The sequence below is a fragment of the Leptodactylus fuscus genome, chromosome 3 (genome assembly GCF_031893055.1).
Source record: "Leptodactylus fuscus isolate aLepFus1 chromosome 3, aLepFus1.hap2, whole genome shotgun sequence".
NCBI classification, from domain to species: domain Eukaryota; kingdom Metazoa; phylum Chordata; class Amphibia; order Anura; family Leptodactylidae; genus Leptodactylus; species Leptodactylus fuscus.
Window position 1 is genome coordinate 245209206 of NC_134267.1, and position 14574 is coordinate 245223779.

Consider the following 14574-nt stretch of genomic DNA (forward strand, 5'->3'; position numbering starts at 1 on the left):
GGTATCTGTACTACATTTCTATCATCTCCCTGCTGAGCGGAGAGGTATCTGTACTACATTTCTATCATGTATCTGCTGAGCGGAGAGGTATCTGTACTACATTTCTATCATCTATCTGCTGAGCGGAGAGGTATCTGTACTACATTTCTATCATCTATCTGCTGAGCGGAGAGGTATCTGTACTACATTTCTATCATCTATCTGCTGAGCGGAGAGGTATCTGTACTACATTTCTATCATCTATCTGCCGAGCGGAGAGGTATCTGTACTACATTTCTATCATCTATCTGCCGAGCGGAGAGGTATCTGTACTACATTTCTATCATCTATCTGCCGAGCGGAGAGGTATCTGTATTACATTTCTATCATCTATCTGCCGAGCGGAGAGGTATCTGTACTACATTTCTATCATCTATCTGCTGAGCGGAGAGGTATCTGTACTACATTTCTATCATGTATCTGCTGAGCGGAGAGGTATCTGTACTACATTTCTATCATCTATCTGCTGAGCGGAGAGGTATCTGTACTACATTTCTATCATCTATCTGCCGAGCGGAGAGGTATCTGTACTACATTTCTATCATCTATCTGCCGAGCGGAGAGGTATCTGTACTACATTTCTATCATCTATCTGCCGAGCGGAGAGGTATCTGTACTACATTTCTATCATCTATCTGCTGAGCGGAGAGGTATCTGTACTACATTTCTATCATCTATCTGCTGAGCGGAGAGGTATCTGTACTACATTTCTATCATCTATTGTCTCTCCATACACAGGAATACTCACTGGTGAAGAAGACATCGGGGGACTGTGTGGCCCTCAGCAGCCGGGGCCCCATCACAGAGCCAGGAGGAGCAGGAGCCGGGGCCCCATCACAGAGCCAGGAGGAGGAGGGAGCAGGAGCCGGGGCCCCATCACAGAGCCAGGAGGAGGAGGGAGCAGGAGCCGGGGCCCCATCACAGAGCCAGGAGGAGGAGGGAGCAGGAGCCGGGGCCCCATCACAGCCCCTCCCCCTCTCTCCCTGATACATGAGCAGAAGATTCTAGAACTCACCAACAAGATGCTGGAGCTGCTGACTGGAGAGGTGACACTGCTGGGAATGCTGGGAAATTCTCCAGTAACAGCACTGGAGGGGGAGGGGTGATGACTGTATCATTGTGTTGTCAGGTTCCTATAAGGTGTCAGGATGTCGCTGTCTATTTCTCCATGGAGGAGTGGGAGTATTTAGAAGGACACGAGGATCGGTACAAGGAGGTGATGATGGAGGACCCCCGGCCCCCCCGGACATCACATGGTAAGAAGAGATATATATATTATATACAGACCCCCGACCCCCCCGGACATCACATGGTAAGAGGAGATATATATATTATATACAGACCCCCGGCCCCCCCGGACATCACATGGTAAGAGGAGATATATATATTATATACAGACCCCCGGCCCCCCCGCACATCACATGGTAAGAGGAGATATATATATTATATACAGACCCCCGGCCCCCCCGCACATCACATGGTAAGAGGAGATATATATATTATATACAGACCCCCGGCCCCCCCGGACATCACATGGTAAGAGGAGATATATATATTATATACAGACCCCCGGCCCCCCCGGACATCACATGGTAAGAGGAGATATATATATTATATACAGACCCCCGGCCCCCCCGGACATCACATGGTAAGAGGAGATATATATATTATATACAGACCCCCGGCCCCCCCGGACATCACATGGTAAGAGGAGATATATATATTATATACAGACCCCCGGCCCCCCCGGACATCACATGGTAAGAGGAGATATATATATTATATACAGACCCCCGGCCCCCCCGGACATCACATGGTAAGAGGAGATATATATATTATATACAGACCCCCGCCCCCCCCCCCCCCGGACATCACATGGTAAGAGGAGATATATATATTATATACAGACCCCCCCCCCCCCGGACATCACATGGTAAGAGGAGATATATATATTATATACAGACCCCCGGCCCCCCCGGACATCACATGGTAAGTATCCTACTAATTATGGAAGTTTGTGAGTTTGGATGTTTGTTCCTCAATCACGCTAAAACGCCTGGACGGATTTGCGTGAAATTTTCCACAAACATAGTTTTCCCTCAGGATTGAGTCACAGGCTACTTTTGGTGCCACTAAACAACATGGCTTCCTAGCAGGAGACTCACAAAAGCAGGACTCCTAGCCCCAGCTATAGACTCCCACACACTGCCTGGCATTTCCTGCCACAACCTGCCTGCACACTCCTTACTGTCACCTCAGGAGTCGCCCTCACTCTACTCACTCACATTTACATATAGATTTCCACTACACACGGAGGCCTGTTGCTCCTGCCTGCAATTAAAATGGACTGGGATTGCAGGCATTAACACTTGACCCCCCTCCCCCTCAAACACCCCTTCCCCTTACCTTCAAGGTTGCAGACGGGGTCCTGCCTGCTGACCTCACAGGAGCCGACCTGTTCCATACTGAATGCTCCCCCGCCTGTGTTTACAATCCTACTATCACAGCTGGGCTATGGACAGTGCAGATAGTAAGGCACACAATCTCTCATAGACGGCAATGCACTTGGATTGCCGTCTACTGTACACTTGCAATCTAATGACTGCAGGTTCACACCCCTCAGTGGAACGAAGAAAAAAAAAAAAAAAAAAAAGAGAAAACAATAAAAAATATCACAAAATCCTCCAACAACACATATAAAACTCCAAACTACTGTGATGCATATACATATTAGTTACCATTCCGCCCAAAAATGCCCCGTCTACTAATAAACTATTTGCCCTACTCCCTCCACGTCACACTCACACGTCACACTCACACGTTACACGTAACAAACCACCATTTTGGTTCACACTTTGGATTATCATTTCAATACAAGCTCATCTAACCAATACACATTCCCCAGAATACTATATCTACCGTTAATCTAGACCCGCCATATTGTGGTGGCAAAAAAAACCCTTAGGGAGCCTTCACAAGGCGTAAACGCGCGTGTATTCTGCCAAAATACACGTGTCAAAATAAGACTCCCATTCACTTCAATGATATTTTTTACACGCCTGTAAAATGTCATTGAAGTCAATAGGAGTCTAAATTTTACACCTGTATTTTACACAAATACACACACGTTCACTCCGTGTCAAGGCTCCCGTACACTCAGTTCACACCACCGTCTCCTCTCCGTTCATGCGGTTCCATGTTCTGTTGTCACACAGTTCGCCCCTAAGTGCGGCTGACGCTGGGTTCACACTACCGTTCGGCACTCCGGATTAGGTTTCCATCTTCTGCATGCACAAGCCGGAAACCTGTCAGACCGGGTCCGGCCATGAACAGCGGTGAGTGTTTTATGCTCTCCGCCGCAAAGCCCTTTTTATTTTTTTTTTAAATCAGACACAGAATACTGCATGTACAACTCTGCGGAGAGCATAAAAAAGGTCCAGTATGTACATGTCTACTCTACCATAGACCAGCTGAAAGTAACACAATACAAAGCCTCCGAAAATAGCAACAAATTGTCTGTATTACTACATACACAATATAACACATCACATTGTCTGTATCACTACATACACAATATAAGAGATCACATTGTCTGTATTACTACATACACAATATAACACATCACATTGTATTACTACATACACAATATAACACATCACATTGTCTGTATCACTACATACACAATACAACACATCACATTGTCTGTATTACTACATACACAATATAACACATCACATTGTCTGTATCACTACATACACAATATAACACATCACATTGTCTGTATCACTACATACACAATACAACACATCACATTGTCTGTATTACTACATACACAATACAACACATCACATTGTCTGTATCACTACATACACAATATAACACATCACATTGTCTGTATCACTACATACACAATATAACATCACATTGTCTGTATCACTACATACACAATATAACACAGCACATTGTCTGTATCACTACATACACAATATAACACAGCACATTGTCTGTATTACTACATACACAATATAACACATCACATTGTCTGTATCACTACATACACAATATAAGAGATCACATTGTCTGTATTACTACATACACAATATAACACATCACATTGTCTGTATTACTACATACACAATATAACACATCACATTGTCTGTATTACTACATACACAATATAACACATCACATTGTCTGTATTACTACATACACAATATAACACATCACATTGTCTGTATCACTACATACACAATATAACACAGCACATTGTCTGTATTACTACATACACAATATAACACATCACATTGTCTGTATCACTACATACACAATATAAGAGATCACATTGTCTGTATTACTACATACACAATATAACACATCACATTGTCTGTATTACTACATACACAATATAACACATCACATTGTCTGTATTACTACATACACAATATAACACATCACATTGTCTGTATTACTACATACACAATATAACACATCACATTCGCTGTATTACTACATACACAATACAACACATCACATTCTCTGGATCACTACATACACAATATAACACATCACATTGTCTGTATTACTACATACACAATATAACACATCACATTCGCTGTATTACTACATACACAATACAACACATCACATTCTCTGGATCACTACATACACAATATAACACATCACATTGTCTGTATTACTACATACACAATATAACACATCACATTGTCTGTATTACTACATACACAATATAACACATCACATTGTCTGTATTACTACATACACAATACAACACATCACATTGTCTGTATCACTACATACACAATACAACACATCACATTGTCTGTATCACTACATACACAATATAACACATCACATTGTCTGTATTACAACATACACAATACAACACATCACATTGTCTGTATCACTACATACACAATATAACACATCACATTGTCTGTATTACAACATACACAATATAACACATCACATTTGCTAGCCCACCAAACTTTTTAAAGCACTTTTACAGTTTCACACGTCTGTGTCCGCCCAATTCTCAAATCACCACAGACGAAGTCACGGGTAAAAGCTAGTAGACTATATTTGCCGTCTTGCCCTGAAGTCTGAAGTCTTAACCCCTTCCTTTGCAGTCCATACACCGGTGTGTTCAGTGACATGTTTTGTAGGAGCTTCACACTTTAGGTTCTTCTCTGTCCTATACATTGTAGGTCCTGGATAGACGAGGTCCCTCAGAAGATAAAGTAGTGTCCAGCCCTTAGTCAACAAGTAGGGCAGGCCATCTAGAGATCTGTTCACACTAGGATTCTTCTCTGTAAATCCTCGTAACCACAATCTACCGATAGGTCAGGATTGGAGACAAGACTTGGGTTTACTTTCAACCCTTTGCCTTTTTCTGGGGTCTACAGAAGATGAGAGAGGACTATTTGTCCTGATAGCCCCCAATAGTCACAGGAGAGCTTGGTAGTCTTTAGGCTCTGGCCTCCTCCTCCTCTTCCTCCTTCCTGTTCCTCCTCGTCTTCCTCCTCTTCCTCCTCCTCCTCTTCTTCCTCCTCCTCCTTCTCGCTTGTGCTCATGGCCTGGAATTTGAAAGCTTCCAATTCCAGTAAGAAGAAATGGCGGCTTTCTGGTCGATTCTCCCCTGAATCAAGACAACTGTCTGGCGCTCAGTCTGTATGTACTGTCAGGTCATGTAATGTACACGGCTCCATTCACATGTGCGAGGTCGGTCCGTGTGTATAACATGACCTGACTATATAGTCACCTCCTCTATTCTGGGCAGAAACTGGAAACTCAGAAATAATTCCCCTGGAACTGCCGGACTTCTATACCTTTATATGTCAGGATCTTAGGGGTGAGGCTGCTGTGGAGGTCGGGGATCCCCCTTATTTGTGCCCCCGATGATTGTTGAGATCTTCATCTTATGTCAGAGTCTCTTTCCCCTGATGGGAATGAATTTCCCCAAGGACGGAGCAAAGGCCGAATTTTTGGATGATCAGCAGCTCCAGTTCTGGGGGTCAATGTGGGGTGGACAGATCTCCAGCAGCTCATGGATTCCGTCACTGTGTGTTTGTGTCTCCACAGATGGATCCAGTAGGAGAAATCCCCCCGAGAGATGTCCCCTGAGTCCTCTGTATTCCCAGGACTGCCCGGAGGAGAATGTCCCAGACAGTCAGCAGGTAGATGGCGCTGCTGAGTCCTGGGGCACATCTATATAGGGGGTGGAGCTCGCCGCTCCTTATGTTGATCTGTTAGATTTTCCTCCTGTATTTCTGATGGATTGGACTGAATTGTGACCTCTGACTAATCAGGGAGAAGATGTGACTGATATTAAAGCGGAGGCTGAAGAAGAGAGGATGAGGGGCCATCACCTGTGTAAGAGGGAAGTGGAGGAGGAGATTCCAGGAGGTGTTACCACAGGTACGGGGTCATGAATGGAGAAGGAGAAGTCACAGGTTTCTTCAGGTCGGTTCCCCCTTAGAGCTCCAGTCCAGTAACTCTCGGAGGGGGAGGGGGGCACAGTGGTCCCTGCTCCCAGTATAACACACAGAATATCATTCCCTGATATGGCATGGATCATGTAAGATGTGTCATCACGAGTAGGATTAGATAGGTGACAGAGAGCTGAGATACGGTACGAAAACATTGAGATCTTCGCTTGGTTCTCCTTGTGAAGGACACATAGAAGGCTGCTCTACTCCAGGTCAGATAGGTAATGTGCAGCTATATATAGATGCTAGACTTGGGTTTCAAAGTCTCAGGTACTAAGGATCTTATAGATAACTGAAGTAAGTCATCCTCTCGGTGGACCAGCCGCACAGATCTATTCACAATAAGGTAGGTAAGTGGAGAAGACATAAGATGCGAGGCAGGAAGGCTGTGCTTGGTTTGTAAAACATCCACGGGTAACAGCTGCCTGAATCCAAGTAATGATGGCTGAAACGGGGACAGGACATTGTCGAGGACAACCGGGCAGCAAAGGAGACCACTGGAGGTTTACAAGATACTGAATACGATGTGGGACCTAGTAAATAGAAAGTCATGAGTAGGAATTGGGGGAGACCGATCCCGAACACTTACTATATGTTGGCCAGAGGCCCGAGAGATCAGTTAGCAGAGCGGGGACGACTGGTAATATCTGGCACTGAGACCTCGTCATAAGATAGAGAAGCAAAGATAGATTTAGAAATACTATGACCCGTATTCATCCAACCTTCACCGACGCCCCAAAAGGTACAAGAAAGGAAAGAGGCCAGGTCACTCCGAGAGGTCCCAATGGTCTTTGGTAAAGAGGAATAGTAAGACAAGAAGAAGAGCGCACAATACTCCCCATAGTAAGAATATAAATAGCCCCCCATTCATGGCTGTCAATCACACCCACCCTTGGCAGATAGAGACTTAAGGCTACACAGGCATCTTCATCAGAGCCCACTGCAAGGCTGGATCTGGACCCAAGATATCAGCAAGTAGTTAGTGTTACAGAGAGGTGCAACTGCAGACTAGAATTAGACCAGCAATCTACAGAAGAATCTCACAAGACGGATCAAACCAGGAGAGCAGCGTATTATCCGAATCAGATCCAAAGGAATAAAGATGTCCAAGCCAAGGTCAAGTCCAAGAGTTCACTGCCGAAGCCGAATCCATAACCAAGCAGATGTCTAATAAAGAAGCTAGAGATATGCTGCGAGCACAGAACCTTATTAGTAACTATAAGGGAGTCCTGTACAGACTTTACATCATATCCCTCCACAGCTGATGATTGACTCGGCGTCTCCGAGCTCTGACTAGCCGCAGAATCAGCTTCACAAGTCAGCATGGCAACCCTAAAGCAATGGTAGAGAGCAGTGCAGCCGCGAGGTGAATACATGCTGAGGAATAATACAATGGCAAAGATGAGTAAGGTGAAAAAATAGTATATAAAAAAATAGTATATGTAAGACCACATCTAGGCAGTGAGAAAAACAAGTGCTAATAAGACAAAGTGCTGGGCACTCTCTAGGGATCCTCCCCTACTACTGAGGAGTGTTACAGCACATGAAGGGTTACACTGCCCTAATAAAGAGTAACCTATATAAGATTGTCTCTGCAGCCCAAATCTACCCTATAGTATGAAAGATATTCGGTATCCAATTGGGGGCCACCATACTAGGATAGAAAACGCAGTGTTTGGCAGAAGCTAAGTCACAGTAGTGGATACACAGCAGAGCAATGCTGATCATTGGGTTATTAGTAGAGATGAGCAAGTCGTGAAAGATTCGAGATTCGTTTCAGAGCCTCAATATACGACTACTCGATCGAATATCGAATCCCATTGCAGTCTATGGGGAAATGCTCGTTTCAGGGGTAACCACTATTCTACTAAAGGAGAGTCACCAATTCCACGAGTAGCAGGAGGAGAGAGTTTAGGAGGAGCGCAGTGCATGAACCCCATAGACTATAACGGGTCCTTGTACTTTAACTGTCCAGCGCTTGCAGTTGCGCTGATATACTTCCTGCGAACTCCTTCCAGATGGGAGGCAAGCACTAATGTCAACTTACTTGTCCTGCAGAACCAGCATTGATTGGCCGAATGCTATACAGTGTAGGTAGTATACAGTGTAGGTAGTATACAGTGTATAGCATTCAGCCAATCAACGTTGATTCTGCAGCAGGCTCGTCTTTGCTAGTTAGGAGAGCTGGGAGCTTGCGGTTATGCGGGAGCGGACTATTTCTCATAGGAATGCATTGACCAGCGTTGATTGGCCAAATGCCATACAGTGTACAGTATTCGGCCAATCAACAATGGAGACTGCTGTGGTCCAATCTTAGACTCCGCCTCCTCACAGATGATCCTCCGGCAGAACCAGTGTTGATTGGCCGAATGCTGTATACTGGCCAATCAACACTGGTCAATGCATTCCTATGAGAAAAAGTCAGCTCCTGCATAACAGCAAGCTGCCAGCTCTCCTAACTAGCAAGGACGAGCCTGCTGCAGAACCAGCGCTGATTTGCTGAATGTTATATACTGTACAGCATTCAGCCAATCAATGCTGGTTCTGAATCAAATCTTTACTGCGAGTAGCAGTCAAACAAGTACAAGTATTTTGAATACCGTAATATTCTATCGAATACCTACTCGATCTTATACTACTCACTCATCTCTAGTTATTAGATGCATTAACCCCGCCACACAATGCTCCACTGCACTACCCACTATCAAATAAGGAGTCCGTATATGCCCTGGAGGCTGAGGTCACGTATTCGCCTCCTACTAATTGTAACATAAGGCTGATCTTACACCACCGTAATGTAAGTCCGCCATTGAGGGTTTTCACTTGCAGACCATTGGCGGACACATTATATTCAGTGCGGCCTCTTACACTACCAGATATGTTATCTGTGGTGGGCGGGGCCTCCGCGCTGAATAGAGCAGGTCCGTAAAGGCCGTGAATTCACGGCACTGCATGGACTCACCCATAGAACTCTATAGGCGAGTATGGCAGGACAGGGCGTCTGCGATGGCTGATCAGCAACTTGCAGACCGTAAAATCAATATGGTCGTATAAGATCAGCCTAACCGCGTCAGGGAAACGATAAATATCTAGTCTGCACGATAACCTAAGACAGCACCGATGTATTCTTAGTCTGGTGCTCCCTCCACTTAGGATTGCTGATTGATACAATGTCAGATGGCATGCCCTCACTGCAGAGATATCGGCCCTGACCCCGTCTCACACCTCTCTTTGCGTTTCCCCCAGTCTCTTTCATGAGGCTAGCTTCATTAGGAGAGAATCCTAAGATCCCTGTTGCAGTGAACCACAGATGGCCCACTGCAACAAACATGGCAGACCTTGGTAATGGGGCCCAAATCAGTCCTCAAGATACTCGCATATCGCTTCCAGCTATCTTAGGTGAGGGCTTCATCCTTTCACTTATTTTCTAAGGATGGGGTATATTACAAGAGCCTAGGTGTAGCAGGAAAGTGGAACTCTGCAGTATGGTTAGAACCGGGGGCAGGTTGAGATTCCACATCCTGGGGAGCAGCAAGTCTGGCTTTAGATACGCACTGGTATTTAGGAATAGGATTGGGAACCTGGTCTGGTGTAGTGCACCCTGAATGGGAGGGGGAGGTGGGATAGTCATATTTAGCCCCTCTATGGGATTGGACTACAGGGCTCCTGATGGAGCAGGAGTGAACCACACCAGCAATGGGCACGGCAGACATCTTGGACAGTCAGTTGGCAGCTCTTTTACTTGGCCATAGACTGCTGGAGTTGGTGTGTGGGACACGGAGAGATCCCAGTCAGGTATAGGAGGCAGCCGGAATACTCAGGTAGAATTCTCTCCTTATAGGAGAAGCAGTGGACTTCACACTTTCGACTCCACCAATTTCCAGATCTGCCCCATCAACTCCTTTCTGCTGGTTATATCTCTAGCTTTACAGCCAAGTATCCCACCAGCTTTGTCTGCTGCCTGGCGCAGTGATGACTTATTAGGATGTCATCATAGCCTAAATTATTCTTCTGAAGCCCTAACCCAGAGCTGTCCATACCATAATAAAGCTGTTCTTCCCAAATATTGTATGTCTACAGCTGGAGACATTGAGCTGCGTTTTCCATTATTTGTCAAGTTACAGACACTTCAAGGAATATCAGCCCTGTTACTGATAACGGGCAGATGTATAGGAAAGAATAGGACCAAGGACCGACCCTTGTGGCCACCGCTTGTCCCTCCTCAGAATGAAGCATTAGATTGGACCATTCACCATCTCCAGCTTCCATCCTCTCATAGTCGCTTCTCCACTGATTATGGGGCAGCTGGAATTCTTACTCCAGTGCAGTTGGTTTCGGAGCCTACTTTTAGATATGCGAGTTGGGTGGTCTTGGGCCGGAGCAGACAAAGGAGCGTAGTTCAGAGCTCTGATGGTATTTTATGCCCCCTTACTTGCTCCAGCCTGACACTACCCTTGGCCTAATTATCATATCAGATATCAAAACTACAAGCTGACTGCGCTACAATGGTGAGAACCAGAGACAATGTTCTAGCTGCCTCGGGATTAATGGATGGGCCTATTAAAAGTTGCACAGAACTGGAGTGGTTGCAAGTGCAGAAGAAGTGCTGCGCAGTAAGGGCTCGTTCACACAGGGCATGAGGGGGCGGATAATGGCACTGAATCCACTTCATAATCCACCACCTCACAATGGAAGTCTATGAAGACCACCAGGCTACTTTTTTCCGTGAGCGGCAACATGCAAAAAGATACGAGCTGTCCTTTCTTGAGGCGGACTCCTCGGCTGATTTCGTCCCGGCGTCCGCCTTGCGGCTGATTCAGTCCTGCTATTCATTTGAGCCTACTCTGGAGGGGGAAGCCGCGACTGTCGGAAGCAGCAACAGTCATGGCAGGCGCATTTTGGCTTCCCGCGTCACTCTCAGGGCCAATATCCGCCTATCCTCTCCTCGTATGAACGTTTTCTGGAACAGAAGGGTTAATAGATTATTTTGACAACAAAATGCAAAGTGAATGAAGAAAAGAAAAATACAAATCCCATCAAAATTCGGTGTCCCTAATGGGATGATCTGACCCCCACAGATCTAGCCCTGATCTCGGCATCGTCCAGTCTGTCTGGGATAACCTGAAGAAACAGACAGATTGGAGCGAGCCGACATCCACAACCTCCCTGCTGAGATCCTTCACTTGTCACTTGTCTATAAGTGTACCGAGAGGAATTGATGGAAGACAAAAGACAAAGATCACCCCAAAGGATTATCTTATCTTAAATACTGATGGGATTTACATTTCTCTTCTTTCACTAGAATATACTATTAACCCTTCATTGCATTCTTACTCTGCAGCATTTCTTCCTCACTTGCGTAAAACTTTTTAAAAATTACAACGACCTCGTGTGTCCAGCCTAGTAGAAATGTTATAAATCTGTGTATTTGGGGGTTTGACGAAGAACTTATGAAATCGATTTTTAATCCCGACAGAAAATCCCAGTGCGATCTCTAGAAACGTCATGTTATCAGTAAGTGATAAAGGAGAAGATGAAGATATGATGGAGCGCTCCTCAGGAGAAAACCTCATTACCCCTAATGTACATCCAGGACGTCACAGTACAGATCCGTCATATAATCCCCCCAATCATGAGGAACCTTCTGACCACCATATTGTGACCACCAGTGCCATGTTTCAATGTAACCAATGTGGAAAAGAGTTTATAAACAATGCAGGCCTTGTTACACACAGAAGAAGCCACACAGGAGAGATGCCGTATCCCTGCTCCGTGTGCGGCATGAGTTTTGCAGACAAATCAAGTCTCGTTACCCATGAGAAAATCCACAAAGGAGAGAAACCATTTACATGCGCAATATGCGGGAGAGGTTTTAGCGGTAAATCACGTCTTCTAACCCATGAGAAAATTCACACAGGAGACACGCCATTTACATGTTCATTCTGTGGGAAATGTTTTACATGTAAAGCAGGTCTGGTTATACATGAGAGAATTCACACAGGAGAGAAGCCGTTTGCATGTTTAGAATGTGGCAAATGTTTTACCAATAAATCAGATCTTATTAAACACGAGCGATACCACACAGGAGAGAAGCCATATCCATGTGCAGAATGTGGGAAAAGTTTTGTTACTAAAACCAAACTCAAGGATCATCAGAAAATTCACACTGGATTGAAGCCGTATTCTTGTTCGATATGTGGCAAATCTTTCATAGAAAAATGGCATCTTGTTAAACATGATAAAAGTCACATACTGAAAGGAGAGAAGACGTTTTCGTGTTCGGAATGTGGCAAAGTCTTTTCAGATAGATCAAAGCTTGTCGTGCATCAGAGAAGTCACACAGGAGAGAAATCCTATTCATGTTCACAATGTGGACAGTGCTTTACAGATAACTCAGGCCTTCTTATACATCAGAGAACTCACACAGGAGAGAAGCCATATTCATGTCCAAAATGTGGGAAATGTTTTGCAGACAAATCACATCTTGCTATACATCAGAGAACTCACACAGATGAGAAGCCCTATTCATGTTCAGTGTGTGGGAAAGGTTTTAATAAAAAATCCGTCCTTGTTATACATGAGAGATACCACACAGGAGAGAAGCCGTATGTATGTTCAGAATGCGGGAAATCTTTTATTACTAAAACCAGTCTTACGATTCATCAGAAAATTCACTCAGGGACAAAGCCGTTCTCGTGTTCAGAATGTGGGAAGTGTTTTACACATAAATCACATCTAGTTATACATCAGAGAACTCACACAGGAGAGAAGCCATATTCATGTCCAGTATGTGGCAGATGTTTTACACATAAATCACATCTTATTAGACATGAGAAAATTCACACTAAAGAGAAGACATTTTGATATTCTAGGTGTTGAAAATGTTTTACAAGTCAGATTTTGCTCAGCAGAGACAAATAAGAACCTTGGGCTATTCACAGACGTTACGTTCTGTCTTCTGAGCTGTCCATTATAATAAAGACTTGTGTATAATACCAAGAGATGCTCAGGCAATGCTATAGCTGTACGTTGTGCTGTTCCTCTGTTGTTCCTATTGGAAATGATGAATAAACTGAAATCTGACTCTTACCATTACTTTTCCTTTATTAACCCTTTAGTTTCACAAGTGTGAGTCTGCATTATCGGGGTACTCTCACTGAGGAGAGACAGTGGTGGATGAAACATGAAAATTTAACTCCCCGAAATTTTTACTTCCTGAAGTCCGAGGTGGCACAATACACATGAAAAAAATAACAAAAAAAACGCCCCGAGCTGTATATGGTGAAGTATTGTTAGCTTTAGGGTGTAGTAACAAGGTTAGATGCACTCTCACCTGATGGAGTTGTGAGAAATTCACAACTACTGTAAGTGCCTGGGAACCAATTCTAGGGGGCTCCTCCCTATAGGTGATTGAGCGGCTGGGACCTGTTCACCAATGGTGTGGAGGATATATATATATATATATATATATATATATATATATATATATATATATATATAAAAGGACCAGGAGGAAGGACCGCGCCTCACCAGATAGCAAGATAACCAATTCATTAAAGTTCAGCAGCAAACGCGTTTCGGGCATAGGTCGCCCTTCTTCAAGTGCAAAGGAACTGTGAGGATAATGGTACAGAATACAGCAAGTGCACATCTGAATTCTAAAGAAATCAAAGGAAATTCAATAAAACAATTATTATCTCAATCCTAAAAAGATTACGTAATCAAAAAGTAGATATCCTGGTATTAAAATATCAAGTTTTTTTCCCTTTTATTTCAAAAGACTCCTTGAATAAAGGTGTCTATTATCATATTGGCACATCATAGATGATAGATGATAGAGGTCTGTAGATACCACCAAATAACATTATTCAGCTCAATGTATTTGTCACATCACTTGCTAGTCCTTATATATATATATATATATATTAGTCACATCACAAGGGGGCCACTTGTGAGACGCTCGATCTATTCATGTTTGACCATGGTCCAGAGTTCCCTAGATCTGAACCTGGATCTATTATATAAATTA

General features: G+C 44.1%; 3 protein-coding genes across 3 annotated transcripts in view; 2 read left to right on the forward strand and 1 right to left on the reverse strand.

The window, feature by feature from the left end:
- The window catches only part of LOC142198393 (uncharacterized), a 600588-nt gene that overhangs the window by 324226 nt on the left and 261788 nt on the right, over positions 1-14574 (reverse strand). The gene's annotated exons all lie outside the window — the stretch shown is intronic.
- The window catches only part of LOC142198391 (uncharacterized), a 617468-nt gene that overhangs the window by 209077 nt on the left and 393817 nt on the right, over positions 1-14574 (forward strand). The gene's annotated exons all lie outside the window — the stretch shown is intronic.
- On the forward strand, positions 863-13566 carry LOC142198413 (uncharacterized). The gene is made up of 5 exons (XM_075269445.1): positions 863-1085; positions 1169-1295; positions 6139-6233; positions 6366-6474; positions 12022-13566. The coding sequence occupies exons 1-5, from the start codon at positions 1062-1064 to the stop codon at positions 13407-13409; spliced, it is 1743 nt and encodes a 580-aa protein (XP_075125546.1). The 5' UTR covers positions 863-1061; the 3' UTR covers positions 13410-13566.